At 48.8% G+C, this 22920-nt stretch overlaps 1 protein-coding gene across 4 annotated transcripts in view; it reads left to right on the forward strand.

The window, feature by feature from the left end:
- Nucleotides 1-9092: 9092 nt before the first annotated feature.
- Nucleotides 9093-22920, forward strand: part of Cacna2d4 (calcium voltage-gated channel auxiliary subunit alpha2delta 4) — a 110742-nt gene continuing 96914 nt past the window's right edge. For 3 of the 4 annotated variants that reach the window (XM_076567772.1, XM_076567773.1, XM_076567774.1), the window contains exons 1-6: nt 9108-9271; nt 12238-12319; nt 14065-14181; nt 14559-14618; nt 16104-16266; nt 16978-17109. In XM_076567772.1, the coding sequence (XP_076423887.1) occupies nt 9108-9271; nt 12238-12319; nt 14065-14181; nt 14559-14618; nt 16104-16266; nt 16978-17109 (718 nt within the window). Of the gene's footprint in view, nt 9272-12237; nt 12320-14064; nt 14182-14558; nt 14619-16103; nt 16267-16977; nt 17110-22920 lie in introns of all 4 variants that reach the window. The other variant, XM_076567771.1, reaches the window with a different exon arrangement.

Here is a 22920-nt window from a genome sequence, read left to right on the forward strand (position 1 = left end):
GAGAGGGGCAAGCGCAAGAGAGCATGAGCAGCTGTGGCGGTCAGACATCCATCTGGGAGGAGCATCCATGTAAATCAGCTTTGTGGGAGGCAGGGGAGGCTGAGACTGTCTCACAGTTTGGTCTGTGTCCATGTCTGTTAGCTCCGTTGCTGTGAGCCTGCAGGAAAGCCTGAAGCTCCCATCATGGCAGAAGAATGTGGTAGAGGAAGCGGCTCACTTCATGGTAGCTGGGGGACAGAGACACACAGGAAAGAAATATCCCCTTGAAAGGTACACCCCAGGAACCTAACTTCCTCCAACTAAGCCCCTATCCTCCTAAAGCTTCCCTCATCTCCTTTAGCATCAAGAGAGGGGAACAAAGCCTTTCATGATGGTCTTTTGGAGACCTATCTAAACCCATAACAGCAGCAGAGACCCCACAGGAAGGCTGGAGCCATGGCAGTAGCATGGTAGTTGTTTTTCTTTGTTTTCGGAGGTGCAATTTTTAAGATGTAGAAAACAATGCTGGTGAGGTTTCATCCTCCATCATCGTGGTGAGGGAGTATTCAAACACACCCACCAGGTGCCCTGCCTCGATGACTAGGTTCATCGTAAGGAAATGAAATGAAACGCTGCCTAGAGCTAATGATAACAGTAACAGATACCCACAGCAGACACTGTTCTCAGACCTCAGTAGACCATCGACTATCACTGAAGCCCTTCAGGTGTATTGTCTCTCTCATTTGACAGCTGAGAAACTTGAAGTCCAGAGTCGATTTCTCCTCAGCGCACCATTTCCCTCAACCCCTGTAGAAGCAGGGCTGTTCTTCCCATGGTGCTACTTGTCATGCGGTGGAAACAGGAGGAGAGGCTAGCCTGGACTTGAGTAAGTAGAGGCCACACAAGTGTCTCCAAGACCCAGAGTCTCCCCAGCTGGTGATAGCAGAACAGGGTGGATCACAGGAGCAAGGAGTCTGGGTTTCCAGACCCACAGAGACAACCTTCCAGGGCCTGGTCCAAACATTCTGTGAGCACATGATTGCTAGGTGATGGGGGCCCTGTGCTGGTCCCACTGCTCAGTAATCTCTTTCTGGAAGCCCCCTGCTTCCTCAAATGGGGCCTGTGCATTTCTCCAGTTACCAGAAGGCATTGCTACAAGCCTAATAGCCTCTCCACCTGCCCCAGCTACAACTTCCTCCATCATTCTTTGTCTTAGGACCTGGAGAGGGGAGTCTGGGAGCTAAGGACAACCCTATCCATCCCTGCTTGTCCCTAACTGCCAGTAAGGCCATGCCCTGACTGCATGTGAACAACCAGGCACAAACAGGCAGCTTCTTGTGGAGGAGGCATGGATGCCTCAAGATGTGGAGTCTGCCCATTTTTTGCTGATGACCAGCTTCCTGAACCTCTACACACACACACACACACACACACACACACACACACACACACACACACACACCTCAAATCAGTTTCTCCATTTGAAGAATAAGATAAATGTTGTGGAATATTAGTTTAAGGTGTGTTACATTTATTTATGCTGTGGAATATTTATTTAATGATGCAAAGATGTGTTGCATTCTTTTATGTTGCATTTGTTTAACTCTGCAAAGCTGTGTTACTTTGCCTTTGTAAAACACCTGATTGGTCTAATAAAGAGCTGAACAGCCAATAACTAGGCAAGAGAGGGATAGGCAGGACTGACAGGCAGAGAGAATAAATAGGAGGAGAAATCTAGGCTCTGTAGAAGAAAAGGAGCAAGGGGGAGGATTGAGAAAAGGAAGGAGAGGAGGATGCCAGAGGCCAATCACCCAGCCATACAACTAGATACAGAATAAAAAGTTTTAAAAAGGGTATATAGAAAAGAGAAAGGTAAAAGCCCAGAGGCAAAAGGTAGACTGGATGATTTAAGAAAAACTGGCTAGAAACAAGCCAAGCTAAGGCCAGGCATTCATAAGTGAGTATAAGTCTCTATGTATTTATTTGGGAGTTATTTCGGGTGGCAGGCCCCGAAAGAGTTTTTAAAAAAGTACAGGTAGAGACTTGATAATAAACATGTCTCTGTAGTCTGAGACTCCAAGAGTATGAACCAGGTAGTCCAGTACTTCATAGATGGTGACATTAGACAATTGGTGGACCAGGGATATGGTCCCTGCCTTAGGAACCACATGGAGCATCCTCCAGCTTGCTCACCACCCTACTCTGATGAGGAGAGGAATGACTTCCCCACAGCATGGCTGTGAGGCCTGAAGTACCCATTGGGAAATTTTCCCATGGACAGAGAGAAGTACTACAAGTTAAGGATGCTGGAGAATGAAGCCCTCTTTCTTCTTGGGTACCATCCTGCTGTCTACCAGACGGGCAAACACATAACTCATCCTAACTAGGATGCTTCTAACTGTGAACCATTAGTAATGACACTAGATATACCCTTGGACTCTCCTTGGAAAACAAGAACAAATGGTTATTGTACATACCACCATGGATACCCAGCCACACATCCAGCCATGGGGACTGCATCCCTCAGCCATGGAATGAACACCAGCCTTAGACCAACTGCCTGGAAGACACCAGGCTGTGGATGAGTGGTTCCACCCAGGCTGGGAGCTGGACTTCCTGCTGGGCTCTGCTTTGCTGCCTGTGGTGCAAACGCTGGGCGGCACTTTCTCTGCTGAAGGAAGGCTTGAACCACGTGTCATTTTCCAGTCTCCATAGCTAAGCTCTCTCTGTTTGGGCCCATCCTTTTGGTCAAGATGTAAGGTCAGAGAGGTCACTGCCAGCGGTGGCCCTCCATCCCCAGCGGACAATGGCCGTCACTCTCTCTCCACAGGTGCCCTGAGGCAACCTCTTCAAACCAGGAAGGGGACTCCTGGGAGTTCAGAGGGTGAGCTTCCAGTCCCACCCAGCTCTGCCACCCGCTCAGTCTGAGAACTTTGCTTTCCTAAGCCTCCCTTGGAAAGCCCAGCGTGGGTCCTCCCTGAACAGGCTGTGTGGGGGTGGTTCCAAGCCAGGATAGCGCATCTGCACATGGGAGCAGCCCAACAGCCCCTGCCCACTGCTCTGAGATACGACGTCTCTTGTGCTCAGCTTGGTACAACTGCACAACCTTGGTCATAGGTGCTGGGTAGGATGTGAGCGTGAGGAGGAATCTCACAGACACCAGCTCAGAGGGGAGTTGTAAGCTGCCCAAAGAGGCAGCTTTGGGGTGCAGAAACGGGCCCCTGGTGTGCCTTCAGCCCTCAGCAGCCTCCTTTGGGCTGGACCCTTCCCGTCACCACACACCTTCCTCCTCCAGCTAAGGGCTCAGGCATTAGTCAACTCTTGGAAGTCTGGGTTTATTTATAAAGCTGCTGCTTCTCCTTGTGGCATCTAAACACGCCCTACAGGCATTAATTAAGACAGCAAGCCTAGGAGGAGAGAAGGAGGAGTTGGGGGCTTTTTTTTAAAGGGCCAATTCTCCAGCTGCCCCCCCTTTTTTTCTTTAACTTCTCAACATCTCCAGAACATTTGGACCCTTACACACACACACACACACACACACACACACACACACACACACACACACACACACACTTCTTCAGGCTGTTTCCAGCATCCTTCACAAAAACCTCTACCACCTTCGTTCTGGGCATCCCTAGCTTTAACACCAGCACCTGCCAGCTATTCCTAGTGGATGCACAATCAGAGAGGGGCATGGCCTTTCCCCTCCTCTAAAAAATTCCTCCTCTGAATGCCCTGTACACTCCAGCCAGAGTTATCTCCTGGCTGTGGAGAAGCAACCCTTCACTCCCTGCCCCCAACACCCCAGGAAAATGGGATGGGTGCTAGGACCAAGGAGGACGATTCAGGATCTGTTGGAACATGGCCTCTCTGTCTGGGGCTTCCTAAACAAATGCCACTGGCTGGGCCCAGAAATCCAGACCAAAGTGTCACAGGGCTGATTCTCTCCAAGGCCAGGGAGAACACTCTGCTCTGTGCTGGCTGGTAGCTGGCATTCTTTGCTTGGGAAAGCATCATATTGTCCCTGCTTCCATCTAGACACATTGTTCTGTGTCCAAATCTCCATCTGCCGCCTTTCTGTAAGGACATCAGCTGTGTTGGATTGGGATCCACTCTACTCCAAAGGACCTCGCCTTGATCGATGACAGTAATCCTGTTTCCAAATAAGGACATACTCCAGAGTCCTGAAGCCAGAACTTCAACATGTGTGTCCAAGAGGGGACACAATTCAACTCAAAGCAACCATGCTTCTGGAGTTCCACAAAGCAAAGGCCCTTCCTGCATTAACAGGTGACCTTCAGGGACTCCCTGGTGGCATATCAGATGTTTCTGGGAAGACATAGGGTTTGGGCCCATTGACGATGCTAATGCTATTTTCAGCTGGAGACTAAAGCCAGATTTGAAGCACAAGTTCTTCCAAGCTGGACTTAGGGACATGTATGTAAGTTCCTGGAGCTCCCCAGCATGAGCTGCTATCAGCCTGACTCCTACTGTCATTGATGCTTTTATTGAAGCTCATATAAATGTGATTATTAGACTTTATTATCTGACATCTTCACTCATCACCATGTTTATTCGCTTTGCTTCATAGTATTCAGTTGTATGAATGTTTGAATTGTTGGACCTCAATAAACCTTGGGTTTTCCTGGACTTTTGACATCTATGAGTAAATCAATGGACACTTTTTATATAGAACTCGTGTTGGCCCTCTCAGTTTACTTTTTCCCAAGGATAGAGCTGGGGGACATAAAGTTGTAGATGTCCTCCAGCCCCAAGACTCTTCCTTGGGCCACCTATGAACTCCAGTGGCTACACATCCACATCACAGCAAGGTATTGTCTGCCCTTCCAGCCACTCTGGTGGGGCATGGCTCACCTTCTGTACTCCTGCTGCTGCAGATGAATGACTGTACATGAGCTTGTGGGAAAAGCATGACCAACATATCTGCCCATTTCCCCATGGGCCATTTGCTTTTCCGTCTTGGTTATAATTCTTCATAAACTCTCACATGAATCATTGTTGGCTAGGACAGAAACACCTTCTTGCCTTCTGTTGTTTACCTTTACTCTCTTAATAGCATTTCTTGACATAGTGCACATGCTCAGCATCTTAATGAAATACGTTATAATTTTTCTATTAGAGATTTTTGCACTATGAGAAATCTTTCCCTGTATTTTTCATTTCTGTCAATGCTGTTGTGCTATGAATTTGATTCTGTTTTCCCACCAAATGCTCCTTTCTGTCCTTGTTGCCATGCATGTATCTAATCAGCCACTTCTTGCCACCGTGTTCTATGATGCACATGTACCTGCTCCCTTTCACACCAGACATACAGCTTTCCTTGTGACCTTGCCTCCACACGCCAGTGTCCCTTTATGGATCCACTGTACAGGTGGCAAGAGGATGCTCAACCCAGCCAATCCACAAGCATTTAAAACCTTTGTCTCTACAACTGATGGCATCCTAATATAGAAGCTCAGGCTCCCACAATCCACCACCTACCTCGCCCTTTGCAGTGCTTCTCTTGAATGACCTGACACTAGGCAGAACACTTTGAACCCATGTAAGAAGCCAGGAGACTGGCTTCCAGCCATTGGCCAGCACCAAAGACACCTGAGAAGCCAGGATGCCCACACCTTGGAGGTTGAACTTAGCAGGTCTAGGCTGTCCCTGGAGCTTCACTGGCTACATCCCTAAGGCCTATGAAAGGGGTGCTCACTAGCTAAAGAGGAGGCCTAGTGTACACACTGTGGGCACCCTGATGGGGTGGGTGGCAGGCAGCTGTCCTTCCCCACACTGCTTCCATTCTAGCACACTCTAGATACTCTGGCATTGCCTGTGTAGCTACATTCTCTTTGGTGGGGGGGGTGGCCTCAGCCCCATCCAGGAGGGAACTGTGATGGCTCTGACCTAGACATGCTGTCCTATTCCCTGCTGCCTCCAGCATGGGTGGAGAATGCTGTCTGCCCAAAGACAGAGAAACAGAAGTCTTTTATTTATCTCTAAACCTGGGCAGTTTTGCAGTATTTTGTTTACCGGACACAAGAGATCTACAGACAGATTAGTCACTCTCCTCCATCAAGATGCTATGTGTGTGCAGTGCCTAGAACAATGGCAGCATCTAGACAATCCAAAATTCAAAGAATGACAGATGATGACAGCGCAAGCGACTTGGGTCCTTGGTAACACCTTTGACCTGCATTAACCAATTCTGGGACCATCTGCCTCTAGCCTTCTGGTGAGATATTGAATTTTCATTATTCAGTAACCTTGGCCATGATGTTCTATGACAACAACAGAAAAGTAACTAATATAGTGTGCATACATGTGTCCATGTGTATAAATACATGTATAAATGTTTGTGTATATTCACGTATGCTCGAGCATGTGTGTACATGTAAATGTGTGTGAATGCATGTATCTTTGTGTTTGTACACATATGTATGCTCCTGTGCTTGTGTGCATGCACACTAGTGTATGTGTGTGTATGCAGGCCTTTGTATGCATGTATGTGTGTGTTCATTTGTACTCAGGAGGGTGAATCAGGGGAATTAGGAGTTCTCAGCCACCACTGGCTACATAGTGACTTCAAAGCCATCAAGGGATGCATGAGATCTTGTTTCAAAAACAAAAATAAATCAGGATGGTCTCATCTAAGCAATGAGACTCTGAAATGATGGCTCTGACCAGATCATCTCAGATTTCAAATTTTAAATCCCTGACTAGGGACATTCAACTAGTAAAACCACTGCAAATACACCCACATTGGAGGAGGGAAAAAATCCTCTAAAGAGGATATGAACACAAAACCCCAGCTCTAACCAAGAGGCTGTTTGCTATTGATATCTGCTGAGATGGGGAAACCGGTTTTCTCTAATGGAGTGTCACTGGGCATATTAACCACACTCCAGGGCAAGCCCCATGCCCAGGAATATTTACCTAGCCAACATAAAATGGATTCCATGGTGTGTGTGTGTGTGTGTGTGTGTGTGTGTGAGCCCCACTTCTCTTTGGCTTCCTGCGGTGAGAGAGACAGCACAGGCCTCACCAGACTCCAGCATCCTGCTCCTGGGCATCCTGACTCCAGGACCATGGACAGAAACCAGAGATTCCATTTCAAGTCTGCTGTCACAGTAACAGAAAGCAAACTGAAAGACCCAGCTTAATGCCCCCAGACCCAAGGGAGGGAGCCAGCCATGGGAAGGGGAAGGCACCATTGCAGGCAGAGCCCCTGAGGGGGCCACAGACTCCATGATGGAGGCAGCCCTGAAGCAGAGCACACCCAATGTGCCTAAGGAACAGCAGGGACCAGGGCAGGGAGGGAGACCAAAGCACGGAGGAATCCAGACCCAGTGGGCACTGGACCTTGTGACCTGTAGTTAAAAACCTCTTTATGTCAGCCACAGGGTCCCCTGAGCAGAGCAAAGACTTACATTTTCCAAGAATCCCAGAGTTTTTAAAATACAGGTTGATGTGGGATGGGGCCCGCTGTCAGAGAAGAGCCACAGGAAGTACAGGGGCTTCATGAGACAACCCAAGCACAGATGACTGACAGTAGTTCTTGGGGAGGCCAGATGCAAGGAAGGCAGAAGAGGCAGGACAGTGACCAAAGGACGCCAGCTGAAGCTGACAGGGAAGTAAAGGGAGGTGGCCTCCCAAGGGCCAGCACGGGGCTCTGAGGCTGCAGGGTGGAAGGCCAACTACATGGAGGGCCAACTACATGTCAGACTGCTGTCCAGGCTCCTGCGGTGGGTTCCTGCTGGTGGGTCCAAGGATGAGAAAGAGTACTAGACTCCAAGGGGTGTTCATGTCAATGACCCTCCAGAGGTGCGCATGAGGGGCAAGCAGAAGAACCCCAAGGCTGGCTGTAATCTGGGGGCGGAGTGGGGGACAGGATTTTGCCCAATGTGGTGGTTGACCAGATGGCCCATTGAGGGCTGATAGACAAGCAAAACATATATATTTGTGTTGGAGTAATACAGCCTAAAAAGAAAGTGTTCTGGCACACATGACATGTGTACACTAAAGACACTGTGCTAAGTGAGATAAGACAGTGATAAAGGATGAAAATGACATGATTTTACTAAAATGAGGCAGTCAAAATCAGACAGAAAGTGGAGTGGTGACTTCTAGTGGGTAGGGGGGAGGGGATAGGGAACTTTTGTCTTTTCCTTGGAGCAGGTCAAAACTCTCAAGTGAGCTGGGTGGTGGTGGCACATGCCTTTAATTCCAGCACTTGGGAGGCAGAGCCAGGCAGATATCTATGTGAGTTCATAAGTTCGAGGCCAGTCTGGTCTATGGAGCGAGATCCAGGACAGGCACCAAAACTACACAGAGAAACCCTGTCTTGGGGAAAACAACAAGAACAAAAAAAAACCCTCTCAAGTGAGTAGCACTGCTTGCAGAGAGGTGTATGTGCACAGCATGTGAGGGTAAGGTCCCAGGCTGCCAAGTGCATTGTTAGAAAGGAGGATGTGTACTTCCCAGGCAAATGGACCTCCAGGTTGCTAAGGTATTTCCTGTGCTTGCTGGCCTTGATTGGCTGGCCCCAAAGCTCCAGGCCTGGAAACATGAGCCACACTACCTCTTTTCCTCTCTCCCTCTCAGTGCCCACAAAGCCTAGCCCCACACAGTAGGTTAGCCATGCCCTCCTAGGAATGCTCAGAAGGTAATGAGAGTCCTTCCGGGTCTGGGCCTAGCTCTGAACAACCTCAGCTACTAGAGTGGGGCATCCTCATACCATCGAGTTCAGGGCTGTTCTGTGGACACAGGATGGCCTCTTTGGAGCAGAAGGGTGAGCTGGCCCAGCTGCTCAGAGCCGCAATCAGGGTAATCCTGCTGAGGTCACCCCACTCCTGCATCAACCCCTCCTCTGGTAACAAGAAGGGATTAGAGGAGAGGCCACTGGATTAGAGGGGGTGCTTGCTCACTGCCTCTGCCTCGGGACAGCCAGGAGCAAAGCCCCTGATCGCCTGGGGCTGCTCCTGTGTTAGCTGCAGCGGGAGGCAGAGCCTTCTACTTGGGACCAGCCAGCAGGCAGACTACCTGCACACCCAGGGACCAGTGGCAGCAGGTGCATTCCCAGCAGGGCCTCTGTCTTCCCCTTCCCCATTCATGGTGCAAGCACCATGCCAAGATGCTCCGCTCTGCCCTCCAGCCACAACTGGGACCATTACGGACAGTGGCCAGCAGTCTGGACCCTCCTGAGGAAGATGCCAATCATTCTGTGGCTGCTGCTGTTGGACACCTCCCTTCCTGCTGTGAGAGGCCAGACCAGAATTCCTCTGGAAACGTGAGCCTTGGGTTGGATCCTACCCTGAAGACCCTTCTCGTGGCTTCCTCCCTCTGGCCAACTGCCCTGCCTCTGAGAGACCCTTCCCTTCCTGACCCCTGTCCTCCTCAAATCCTTGCTGATTTTGGAGTCTACCTGCCCCTGCCTTCTGGCTTTGTGTGGTTGATGTCAGGGTTTGATGAGGGCACAGGTATCCAGCAGGGAAGTTAACTATAAGAGGGGGTGGGCTTGGCCTGCAGGGGTTCTAGAAGTGACTATTGTGGCTCCTAAGGACTCACTGGGTGATCTGTGCTTGGACACTGAGAAAAGGTGAAGCTGCTGTAAATGGACAGGCAGGATGGCGCCCACGAACAGCAGGACCTTGTCTAGGAACGCAGATAGGATAGTTCCAATGGTCTCATTATTTCTATACCTCCCTGCCTCCTTTAAGGCTTTGGCTCTACACCCAGCCATTAAGACTGCTGTTTGGAAAGAACTGGCACCCATCATTTACGTCTAATACAATCTCTCTGGGTGTTTGTTCTTTAGTCTGGAACATTCCAAGCATCCTAGACTGACTCTTCACAGTTCACATCTGGGCCTAACTGCTAGAGCCTAGCTGGCAGGACAGAGACCCATGCAAGCAGTGTTTGAGATTTGGGAAGAGTGGACTTCCGTGACACTGGGTGACTCCTCCTTGCTCTGCTCAGCACTGTACCAATGATGCCTTCAGCCCAGGCAGTCTCTCGGTGGGGGAGGTGATATCACAGGCCCACAGAAGAAAGTGCTGAGATCCGTGCTGCTGAGCCAGCCTGGCTTTTGAGACATTCCCTATAGCCTTGCAGAAGCTGAGCAGTCTTTATCTCAGAAGGCAGGTTCCTTTACCCTTCTGAGCAGCAGGGCAAAAAAAAAAAAAGATGGCTGGCGTCCAGGGAGGCAATCAACACAGAAACCTCAAGAGCAGCATGGGACAGCCACCTCCATGAAGCCCTGCTGCTGCTTTCCTGTCCCAGAAGGACAGAGCTCTGTCACCCATTCTCCCTCTCCCACTGGGTCCCTTGCTGTCCTCCACCTCTGTCCTGTTGTGCCTCCCACTCATCCTTCAGCCATAGCCACTTGCCCTCCACATCTACTCTACACAAGGGTGCCAAAAGCCTCCTGGTGACGACTGTAGCCCCCACACCTTGTTTTCTCTTGATACCCCACACCTTGATTCCTGGAGCACAGTGACTGGCTTCCCATGGGCTCCTGGGTGATTCCTCTGCCACCTTCAATAGAACCTTGCCATCTGCAAGTCCCTGAAACTATGGGTGTTCCACGGCCTGTCATCACAGATCAACCCATTCTACACACTTTCCTTGCCAAGAGTCCATTTGCCCTTTGTGTCTCAATCCTACTCATGTCCTTAATGGCTCCACCCAGTCTCTTACCTGTCAGACTCCCATACTCAATGTCTATGCACACTTCTTTCTGAGCATCATGAGAGCTTGTCAAGGGTGCAGTGTTTCTGTGGCTCCTAAAGTTATGGAGTGTGCAACTGACCCGATGATACTCACTAGCCTTGTGTCAAGAGGCTAACATTCAACACACATGACTTTCCTCTCTCTTTGATTCACTCAGGCCACCTGCCTTACATTCTCAGCAATGGTCAACAAGCCAAGCTGGAGGCCTTGAAGTCCTTTTTCACACCTCCAAGCTCTCCACTTAAAATTTTCTTCTGAATCTCCTCACCAAGCTAACCTCCATCTCACTGTAGATGCTGAACTCTGATCCTGCCTCCTCCACTTCGTCCCTCTCCATCATTGCCATCCTCCTGCAAAGGAGTACCACTCTACTCCACGGGAAGGCGTGTCCCTAACAGTCCATGGCTGCTGTGGAGATAGTGTGACATGCAGTCAGACCTCAGTAAGAGCCAGTGCAGGTGGATACTGCTTACCTTAAAGGAGCCACACTTGCTCTGGCTATACGGCCCAAACAAGACCTGGGAGCCTACCTTCTAGGAAGGAAGGAGGGGGTCAGGGTCCCAACCAGGTTACCCTCCTAGCCTGTCCTACTCCAGACAGGCACTTGGGGTCATTCTGTCCTGGCCCCACTGTTTGAGGGTTCAACAGGTCGGTGTCCCATAGTCTTGAGTAGACACTCAAGTAGTCACGGACTGACTATTGAAATGTGCAGATTGGCTCCGGAAGTTGCAGATTGGTTCAGGGCGTTCCCCTCGAGTCTAGACCTCCACAGACTCTCCCTCCTCCTTCCTTTCTCACTGAAAGGTCCTTGAGACCATGAGGTTAGAGTCCACTCTGAGCCTATCAGCACCACACCCTAGAGCAGCCACCGTTTCTCACCCTGTCCAGGCTGCAATTTTGGGGGGATAGGAGCTGTTCTAGTTTACTTTCTGTCATCATGATAAACACTCTGACAAAAACAACTTCAGATAGAAAGGGGGAGTTTACAGTTCCAGGTTACAGTCCACCACAGCTGGCAAGGCAAGGCAGCAGAAACTGGAAACAGTTCATCCCATCCCATCCACAGTTAAGAGCAGAGAAGCGAGTGCGAGCATGCTTCCTTGCTTGCTCACTTGTGCTCTGCTCAGTTTCTCTAGTGTTACACAGTTTAGGGCTGGTGCCTAGGGAGTGGTGCCACCCACAGTGGGCTGGCTCTTCCCAGATCAGTTCATTAAGACAGTCCTCCAACAGACACACCCACGGCCCAACCCAATGTAGACAGACCCTCACTGAGACTGTCTTCCTGGGTGGTTCTAAGTTGTGTCAAGTTGGCAAAAGCTAACCATCACAGGAATGCTGGGTGTTGGTCATGTGTGAATGTGTGTGTGTGTGTGTGTGTGTGTGTGTGTGTGTGTGTGTGTGTGTGTTACAAGCGTGTCTGTGTGTGAGATGCCTGCTTTGCATGTACATGATGTGGCTGTCACCTTTGAGGATCTGACATCCGATCATGATGAGAACGTACACATAGGCTTTCCTGTCCTGCAGAGTGAAGCTATGGGCCGATACCTTCGGCAGGAATTTGTACAACACGGTGACCAGATACTCAGGCTCTCTCTTGCTGCAGAAGGTCAGTGGCCTCTCCCAGGGAACTCCAGCATGGTCAGAGGGTCGCTTCCCACAGGGAGATAGAATTCCCAGCATCAGAGCTGTAAGGGGTCTGAGAGACCATCTCTGTCAATCTTATCGTATTCAAATGGGGCCCTGGAAGGCTTCACTCCTACAGCACACCAGTGTGGACAGAGTGAGGTCAAGAGCATTCTGTCGGTTCAGATCTTGGGAAACCAAGGACAGATTAGACCTAAGGGGTTTATTGGGTGGGTAATGGGAGCTCGGTGTGGATGCCTGGGAAGGAGCCAAGAGCAGATCAGAGTATGGGGGTGGGGCAGAAGGGACAACAGACAGCCCAGGAGTGTCAGCTGCAAGCAGCAGGTATCAATTTCCTCTCTACAGGCAGAGCAGTTCCAGAGAACCCCAGAACCCAGGCTGTGCCCAGGGATCTGCATCCTGTGCACCCTGGCAAGCTGAGCCCATGCCTGGCTCCCAGCAGAAGTGGGCCTGACAGAAGGGCAACCCAGCTGCCCTTGTTAATTAAGTGCCTAAGAACAGATCTATGTCTGGCCTGTGCTCAGCCCGCTCATGAGCTGGCATCCTTTCCTGGGACCTGACTCCCTGGACATGTGGCCTTCTGTTAGCCCCAGAACCTAAGAGATGATTGCAGGCTTTAATTCAAATTACCACAACTCCGAGAGTCATCTTCTCCATCTTGCAAAGGATGGGGATCCCCGGCTTTTACGCCAGCCCTGAGCACACTGCTGCCCTTCCTCATCCCCTTTGTGCTGCAGAAAGTGGGAGGAGCCAGGGTGGGCCCTGGGGGCTCTCACAGGCTTAAGACTCCAGGAGTCCTCACAACATCCTATTCTGTTGTGAACAACAGCTTGTCTGATTTTCCTGTTTGAACCCTCCAGCCCCAGGGGAGGGAGACGAGGAAGGATTGTGTAGTCTTTGTGGGTGAAAGCATTCTCTAGACTATGTGCATTCTATAGCACTGTCAAAAGCTGTAGATGCGGGCCAGGCGGTGGTGGCGCACGCCTTTAATCCCAGCACTCGGGAGGCAGAGGCAGGCAGATCTCTACGAGCTCAAGGCCAGCCTGGTCCACGGAGCGAGATCCAGGACAGGCACCAAAACTACACAGAAAAAAAAAAAAACGAACAAAACTGTAGATGAATCCCATCTTACAGAGGAGGACACTGAGTACCTTGCTAAGATCACAGGGCCAGCAGGTTACAGGCTGGTCAAGAGTCAGTGGTGACTCACTGAGGAGATGGGAATCTGAAGCCAGTTCCTAGGCTCCACTAGCCGCCTCACAGGCATCACTCTGGGAACTGCTGCGCTGGGTCCCTCAGTGGGATGCAAGCCCAACACAGGACGTGATGTTCTCAGGAGCTGGGCAGAGGTGAACGGACACTGAGGCTGCTTCTCAGCTGCCTTCACAGCAGGGGTCAGGGACGCTGTGGACTACACAGAGCAAGGACAGGGGCTACTGGCACTCCCTCTCTCCCCGTGTCCGAGCTGCCAGCTCACTGGCTCTGACTGGTGTCAAGTTTAATTGCTGCCCAATGTCAGTCAACTCCCATTAAGGACAATAACTTCCATGGGCCTGGAGTCCTGAACAGAGGGCCGTTTGAAGACAGGCAGCCTAAGACTGTGATTAGGAGGTCAGGGGTGCGTACTGTAGAGGAGCTGGTAAGGTTTCAGGACAAGCATGACCCTGGTGCACTCGGGTATTCTTCCTTCCATTTTGTCCTGCCCAGAAGTACAAGGATGCAGAATCCAGTCTGAAGATCAAAGAGGTGGATGGCTTGGAGCTGGTGAAGAAGTTCTCAGAGGACATGGAGACCATGCTTAGGAGGAAAGTCGAGGCTGTCAAGGTGCCACTGCCCGTTCCCCAGCACTGGCCTGACGACCCTTTCAGGGACTTCACTCTTTGTAGATGGTCCTCTCCTGGCTGGGTGGACAGCAGAGTGTGTTATATTAACCAAGGTCACCACAGGTGTCAGGCTAGGCATGTCGCTCAAGGAAGGGGACACCTCCAGTTCTCAGCCAGGCCTTGTAGACATTTGGGGATGAGGTCACCTGCACACCTCAGAGCACCTAGGAACCCTGGAGGGTGGGTCCCCCTGGCTGAGAAGGCAAGAGAAGAAACAGAGAGTTGAAGAGGGAGGAACAGAGCAGGGAGCTTGGGCTGGGGTGGCTGAGGACAGCAAGTGACGGTGTCTCTCCTTTCCCTTCCTGCTCCCTCCCTCAGAGCTTGGTGGAGGCTGCTGAGGAGGCTGACCTGAACCATGAGTTCAATGCCTCTCTGGTGGTAAGTCCTCTTGGGAGTGGATGCTAGGCTGGCTGGCTCTGCCCCAACCCTATGGCAGCTGGAGTACCAGCTGTGAGGGGAACAGAGCTGCAGCCGCTCAGGCTATGCCCCTGTGCCAGGCTGTGCCCTAGCTTTGCCTGCGAGGTCTTCTCTCCGCCTCCTGAGGCTCTCAGGGAAGGTATCCTGTAACCATGTGTAGTGGGCCAGCAAGCACTGGGAAGCAGATGGGAGAGGGGAGGTTCAGCAGGGATAACCCCTGGGAGGGGACTTGGGAAACTGAGGCACAAACGAGTGTCTCTGAGCTGAGAGACCGGAGGAGGCACAGGTCAGATGAAGATACAGTGGAAACAAACCCTCTAAGTCCAGGGGAGAGTATGATGGGATATCGACTGAGAGAGGCCAGGGTCAAGATCTTGGATACTGGGGGCCATGGCTGTTTTCCTTTACTGTGGTAAACACCACAGCCAAAAGCAACTTGGGAAAGAAAGGGTTTATTAGACTTACATATCACAATCACAGTCCATCACTGGAGGAGGCCAAGGTAGGAAATCAAGGCAGAAACTGAAGCAGACCCATGGAGGACAAGTGCTTATGGGGTTTTTCTTTTGGTTCGCTCCGTGTGCGTTCTTATACAACCATTCATCATCTTCCCAGGGTTGGCACGGCCCACAGTGGACTGGGCCTTCCCATAGTAATCATTAATCAAGGAATACCTTCACAGACTTGCCTCCGGGCCAATCTGATGGAGGCATTTTCTCAACTTAGGATCCCTCTTCCAAGATGGCCCAAGCTAGTGTGTGAGGGCTGGAGTCAGGGAGGGACAGAGCTGGATCTGAGCTTACAAAGCTAATATTGACCAGAGGGCATCAGGATGGAGCTGGGAGGGGTGTTGTGGCCACAGTTCTAGAGGGAATCAAGGTATGAGGCTTGTGATGTGGAGGCGTAAGGGAAGAAAGTGGGTCTGATTGTGGTCCCTTGGGTCACAGCCTTCCCGCCCTGTGCGGGGAGGAAACAGCAGGACACAGGCCCACTAGCAGGGCAGGGCCCCAGAGGCTCTTTGAACCATCTGGGTCTCTAGGACCCTCACCACTGGAAGAAACGGATGGTGCTGACACCGTCTTTTGCATCCATCTGGCTGCTTGAGTCTCGATCTGTCTCTGGCTTGTGACTTTCCACCCACACTAAGCCAAGCGGAGAATCAAAGCGATGATGACTGGGACCACTGGACCCCACCCAGCCAGTGAGCCCTCAGATCAGGCTGTCTTGATGGATGTTGTGACCTCATCACCCCTTCTTTGCCTGAATTTTCTGCCAAGTGCAGCGTAACTGGACACCACCAACCCTTCCTGCCCAGCCTGGCCTCGGGTTCGGTCCTCTGGCGCTTCCTGCTCCCCTCCCTCTCTTCCTCTCTCCTTCTCTCTTTTACTCGCTCTCCCTCTTTGCGCCTGCGCTGTCTCCTCTGGACCTGTCCCCCTCTCTCCCCAGTTTAACTACTACAACTCGGTACTAATCAATGAGAAGGACGAGAAGGGCAACTACGTGGAGCTGGGAGCCGAGTTCCTTCTTGAGTCCGACGCGCACTTCAGCAACCAGAGGGTGAATGTCTCCCTAAGCAGTGTACAGCTACCTACCAACGTGTATAACAAAGGTGCCTGGACCCTCACCACTGGGTAGTCTAGGGGGTGGCCTGGGGGTCCTGAAGGGCTTTGAACATTCTGTGTCAATTTTTCCAAGAAGCCCTACAGGGCATTAGCTGTGTCTCCAACCTCTTTGATGGGATGAGAAAAGAAATGATTCCATACATGCATGGAGTGTTCTGTTTTCTGTTGCTATGACAAAATACCAGAAGCTGAATAGCGTAGGCAAGGTTTCCCTAGTTCAAGGTTTGGGAAGCTGAGTCCAGCCAGCACTGCACTGCTTTGGTGAGGTCCCTGGCTGCGTTCCACTGTGGCAGAGGGTGTCATGCTGGGGGTCTGTGCAAGGGGGTGCAACTATGCATGGAAGCAGGAAAAGAGTGGGAAAGCAGGTCTCTCTCTTCCACAGCAGCCCTTTCAAGAGAACTCACCAGAGTCCATAATATTCTAAAAACTCTGCCCTAGGGCAGCACCCACCATGGTTCAATCACCTCCCTCTATCCCCCATCCTTGGTCACATGACTCTACGGAGCACCACACATCCAAACACAAACTCTGGGAGCACACACACATGCCACATCCCAACCTCAGCACGTGGGCTGGGAGAGAGCTGATGCTCTGGATTAGTGAGCATGGGCCGCATGTGAGCCTGGTGCAGTCCTAAGGGAAGCAGGGGAAGCTTGCCCGTGTTTACACGTGTGGGCCCTCCGTGATCTCACTTTCAGACCCAGACATTTTAAATGGAGTCTACATGTCCGAGGCCCTGAACCCTGTGTTTGTGGAGAACTTCCAGAGAGACCCTACGCTGACCTGGCAGTATTTTGGCAGTTCAACTGGGTTCTTCAGGATCTATCCAGGTGAGGACACTGGGCAGCATCTGTCACCTCTCTGCTTGTTCTCTGGGAATAAAGTATGAAGACAGGTCCTAGCACTCGAGGGCCCCCATAGCCAAGACATTTTTGACCCACACGTGGCCTTCTTACAACCTACTGTGACAGAGTCAGTGGGAGCTGCTAAGTGAAATTCTGCTAAGCATCACAGTAGCTGTCACCAATGTTGGGGGAGCGCCTGTCCTGAGAAAGCCTGTGGACAGTGCCAGGGAGGATCCTGCAATCCCTCCCCTTAAGGGAATCTTCCTAGTTGGAGAGCAGAGTGCCCTATCCTCATACAGAACAGGGAACGCTGTCTTTTTGACACACAAGCATGAGGACCAGAGTTCGGATCCCCAGAACCCATGTGAAAAACTGGGCATGGTGCACACCTGTAATCCCAGCAGTGCAGAGATGGAGACAGGGATCCCGGGAAATCACTGGGCACCCACTCTGGTGGAATTGGTGAGCTCCATGGATTCAGTGAAGACTGAGTCTCAAATAACAAGGTGGAGGGCAACAGGAAGACATGAACTGCTGGTCTTTTGCCTTCACAAGTGCACACACTGGTGCTAGCCCCCTACACACACACACACACACACACACACACACACACACACACACACACACACCACATGCCAAAAAAAAAAAAACCAGCCAATGTTTGTGGGTCTTTTCTGGTTTCTTGCCACTTAGAAAAATTCACCTCCCCATCTTATGTTTCTATGTCCAGAAAGACTTTTGGTGTCCCCTCTTCTGGACAGACACTGGAATGGTAAAAACGGGCCTCTCTTTGACTCCAGGCTGGGAAGCCAACCCCTCTCACAGGGTGCAAAGGGCAAGTGTGGCTCCCATCTCTACCACACTCCCAGTCGTATTTGTCAGACATTCCCAGTTCGCCGCGGGGTTCCACTTCAGTGCCGGGGTTCACTTCACCCTCCCTATACAGAGGCCCTGATGCTTGAGCAGCCCATACTGTCCCTAGAGTAGGATTTCTGTGAAGAGCCCTCTGGGCCCATTTTTAATGAATTTTTTTCTTCTTGTTGAGCCTCAGGAGTTATCTGAAAGAATATTCTGAGTATTAATTCCTTATTGGCTTAATGATTTACAAACATTTTCTCCCGTTTTGTGGGTTGCCTTTTTAATTTGTTGATATTACCTTGTAATCTTTTAATGGATAGTGTTTGAATTATCCCACCTTCTTTTATTGTCTATGCCTTTGGTGTTATGGCCAAGAAATTGTTGCCAACCCCGGTATCATGGGAATTTTCTGCTATGTGTTCTAGTAAGAATTTTGCAGTTGTGAATCTTATGCTTAAGCTTTTTTGAGTTACTTTTTTATGTTGTGTTGGTAAAGGTTCAGCTTCTTTCTCTCACATGTGGCTGCCAAGTTTTCTCCAGACTATTTGTTTAAGGGCTGTCATTTGCTCTCCAATAGACTTAGCGTGCCTGTCAACAATGATTTGATCGTGTTTCAAGGGTTTATTTCCAGTGTCTCTCTTCTATTCATGGGTCCCTGTGTCCATATATATGTTAATAACACACTAGTTTGATTACCATAGCTTTGTAACAGTGTTAAAATCAGAAGATGTGACTCATTAGAGTGCCACTCACTTTTGTATCATTGTGACAGACACCCATCCAAACAGCTTATGGGAGCAAAGATGTATTTCGATTCATGGCTTCAAAGTGTCCCAGTCCACTGAGGAAGGAAGGTTTAGCAGTGGCCAAGGCCCCTTACCTTACAGCAGACCTGTAACAGAAAAAGTGTCAGAACTGGAGGCCAGACTATATGACTTTATGACTGTGTGCCTACACATATGCATGTGTGCCACATGGGTGCAGTGCCCATGGAGGCCAGAAGAGGGCGGTGGATTTCTTAGAACTAGAGTTACAGATGATTGTGGGTGCTGGGAACTGAACTTGGTCCTTTGTAAGAGCAGTAAGCTCTCTTAACCACTGACCAATTTCTCCAGACCCCCAACAGTTTATAGTTTTTATTATACAAAATCGGCCGGGCGGTGGTGGCACACACCTTTAATCCCAGCACTCGGGAGGCAGAGCCAGGCGGATCTCTGTGAGTTCGAGCCCAGACTGGGCTACCAAGTGAGTTCCAGGAAAGGCGCAAAGCTACACAGAGAAACCCTGTCTCGAAAAAAACCAAAAAAAAAAAAAAAACAATGTAAGGATGTGTGTTTAATTATGAAAAGATGTGTTGCTGTTGCTGTTTCACCTTGCCTGCCTAAGGCACCTTATTGGTCTAATAAAAAGCTGAATGGCCAATAGGTAGGAAGGAGAGGGATAGGTGGGGGCTGGTGGAAGAGAGAATAAATAGGAGAAATTGAGGTGTAAAAAGAACAAGAGAAAGAAGAACGAGAAGAGAGAATGAGGGAGATCACACCTGGGGCAAGAAGCCAGGCAGCCACTAGACAGACAGATACAAAAAGCAGGAAAGTAAGCTACACAGAAGGAAAGAAAAGTAAAAAGCCTGAGGCAAAGGGTAAATAAAGAGAAACAGGTTAGTTTAAGTTAAAAGAGCTAGTCGGAAACGAGCCTAAGCTAGGCTGAGCATTCATAACCAATAAGAAGTCTCCTTGTCATGATTTGGGAGCTGGTTGGTAGCCCAAAAGAAAAAGCCTGGTACACAAAGTCTTTTGTTCTTTTGTGATGTTACTGAAAATTGAATCATTGTGGTAACTTCCTCTTCAGGTTGTCCATAGCAACTGATTTAGCTTGCTGTTGCTGAATTTGTTTAGGAGGCCGAACACCTGTTTTACGGGGCTTGCCACAAACCAGAACTGCAGCGTGTGAGCGCAGCCATCTCCCACTTCCCTTCCACCTTCGCCCTTGGTCTGTTTCCGGCCTAGTTGCTCTGACTAGAACTTCCAGGACTGGCTTAAACAGAATTATTTTAGAATGAGTCTGTTTTAGGACAGCTAAGAGCAAGCGCTTTCAACCTTATGCTGTGGATTTTTCCATCTGTGGCTTTTGTTATGTTGAAGTGGTTTTCTCCTGTTGCTAGTTCATAGAATCTTTTTGTTGTGAAAGTGAGTTGAATTTTGCCAAGTTTCTTTTCTGCTTGCTTTGGGATGATCATGCTGTTTTTTTCCTCATTCTGTTAAGGCGATGTTTTCTGTCAGTCAGTTTTACAGGTTAGGAAATCCTTACACTCTAGGAATAATGTATTGCCCTTTTAATACCAGATGTGCTTTGCTGGGCTCTGTTGAGGAATTGGGCATCAATGTTCTTGGCGGACATTGTGCTATAGTTTTCTTGTAGCATCCTTTTGTGGCATCAGGGTGATTCAGCTGGTCTCACGGACTAAGTTAGGAAGTAATGTCTTCAATTTTCAGAAAATTTTGAGGATTGGTTTGAAGTTTTTAAGTGTTTGGTTCTGTTGGTCTGGCGGCCATTGGAATCTGGACTTCACTTTGTCAGGAGATTTTTAATTTTTGTTTCTATCTCCTTAATAGTTATTTAGAATTTAGGCCATTTTCTCATGATTTAGTTGAGGTAGTTATTGTGTTTTCAGAGTTTGTTCGTTTCATGTAGGCTCTCCAATTGGTTGATATATAACTGTGCATCAACCTTTTCCCCACAGAATTAGAATGAACACCCCCTTTTAATTTTTTTATTTCAGTAATTTAAGTCCATTTTCTTAATAGCTTTGTCAATTTTATTGATCATATCAAAAAACTAAATTTTTTTTAGATTTATTTATTTATTATGTATACAGCATATATGACTGCAGGCCAGAAGAGGGCGCCAGATCTCATTACAGATGGTTGTGAGCCACCATGTGGTTGCTGGGAATTGAACTCAGAACCTCTGGAAGAGCATTCAGTGCTCTTAACCTCTGAGCCATCTCTCCAGCCCAAAAAACTAAATTTTTATTTCACTTATTTTCTCTCTAGTTTTCTAGTCTTTTATTTAATTTCTGTCCTAATTTAATTTTTTCCTTCTTATATCTTTGTATTTTGTTTCTCCTATTTTAATACTTCCTTTAAAAAAAAATCACTCTATTCTAATTAACTCACAAAAACCTCATACAGGTGGTTTAAGGAAGCCACTCAAACATGTATCCCATGCCAAGCTCCGTACATCTCAGTGGACTTCTCAGTGAAAATGGCCATTCTGAAGCAATGGAGCATCACTCAGGGTGCCGAGCTTTCTTTATCAGTTACTTTATTTTATGTTATGTGTATTGGTGGTTTTTCTTGACATGTTTGTGCACCACAGACATGCTTGGTACCCACAGAGGAGGATATCAGATTCCCTGGGACTGGAGTTATAGATGGTTGTCAGCTACCATGTGGAACTAGAACGTGGGTGCTTTGGAAGAGTGGCCAATGTTAACTGCTGAGACATCTCCCTAACCACTATCAATTACATTTTATTCACTTATTAAACACAAAAAGTTTACTACAGAGTTGAAACTTTAAAAGAAAAATAAAGCTTTCTCTACTCTATCATGACATGTGTACTCTTGCTTGTATTTTATCCCTTCTCATAATCTAATCCCATCATTGGTTTGGTCTCCTTTCGTAGTTCTATGCTATGGCCCCAACTTACAACTATACATGTATGCATTGTAGGTTAGGATCCATATCTTTCTGAGTTTGGGTCAACTCACTAAATACTATAATTTCCAAGTCCGTTCATTTCCCTGCAAATGTTATTATTTCATTTGTCTCTATAGATAAATAATATTCCATTTGTATATGAGCACATTTTCATTATCCACTCATCTATTGATGGATAGCTAGGTTGGATTCTTTTCCTTGGTATGAAAAATAAAATAGCAATAAGCATGCATATGAACATATCTCCATGGTAGGATTTGCAGTTCTCTGGGTGTATGCCCGGGAGTGGACTAGCAGGGTCACATGGTCGTCCTGGTTATCTGTTAGGGAACCTCTGCACTGACTTCCATACCGACTGTAGTAACGCTCACTCCCGCCAGCAGATAGGCTCTGCTTTCCCAGTATCTGCTTTAGATCTCTTGACAGCAGCCATTCTGTCTAGGGTGAGCAGGTGTCTCAAAGTACTTTTAATTTGCATTTCCTTGATCATGAGGGATGTTGAACACTTTCAAAAATCACTATTGGCAATTTGTGTCTCTTCTTTGGAGAACTGTCTGTCCGTATCATTAGTCCATCTACTGATTGGCAACTTTAGAATTTTTGAGTGTTGAATATTGGAAGTTCTTTGTAAATTCTGACTATCAGCCCTTAGTCTGAAGTATAACTGGTAGATTCTGTGAGCTCTTTGCTCTGCCAATGCTTTTTTCTGCTGTGCAGAAACTTTTTAATTTCATGTAGTCCATCCCATCTGTCAAAACATGGGACTTGTTCCTGTGATGTTGTGGGGGTTTTGTTTAGTTGTTTGTCTTGAGAAAGTTCTTGCCTAACTTGTGTTTTGAAGAGTATTTTCTGTTTCCCTTGAGCAGTTTCAGTGTCTCAGATTTTAATTAAACCTTTGATCCATTTCCAACTGAGTTTTGTACAAGGTGAAGAATACGGATTCACTTCCATGATTCCGCTGCTAGATGTCCAGTTTTACTGGCACTGTTTGTTGAGCAGGCTCTTTTTTCAATTACATGCTTTTGCCTCCTTTGTCAGAAACTAGGTGGCCATAGTTCTATCAGCATGTTCCCAAGTCCTCTGCTCTCATTGGCCTGCCCGCCTGTTTTTATGCCCACACCAAGCTGTCTTTATCACCTTAGCGTTGTATACTCTCTGTACCCTTAGGGTAAGCTGAGGTCATTGTGATGCTCCCAGTTGTGTTCTTGTTCAGGAT

The sequence above is a fragment of the Peromyscus maniculatus genome, chromosome 3 (assembly GCF_049852395.1).
Source record: "Peromyscus maniculatus bairdii isolate BWxNUB_F1_BW_parent chromosome 3, HU_Pman_BW_mat_3.1, whole genome shotgun sequence".
NCBI classification, from domain to species: Eukaryota; Metazoa; Chordata; class Mammalia; order Rodentia; family Cricetidae; genus Peromyscus; species Peromyscus maniculatus.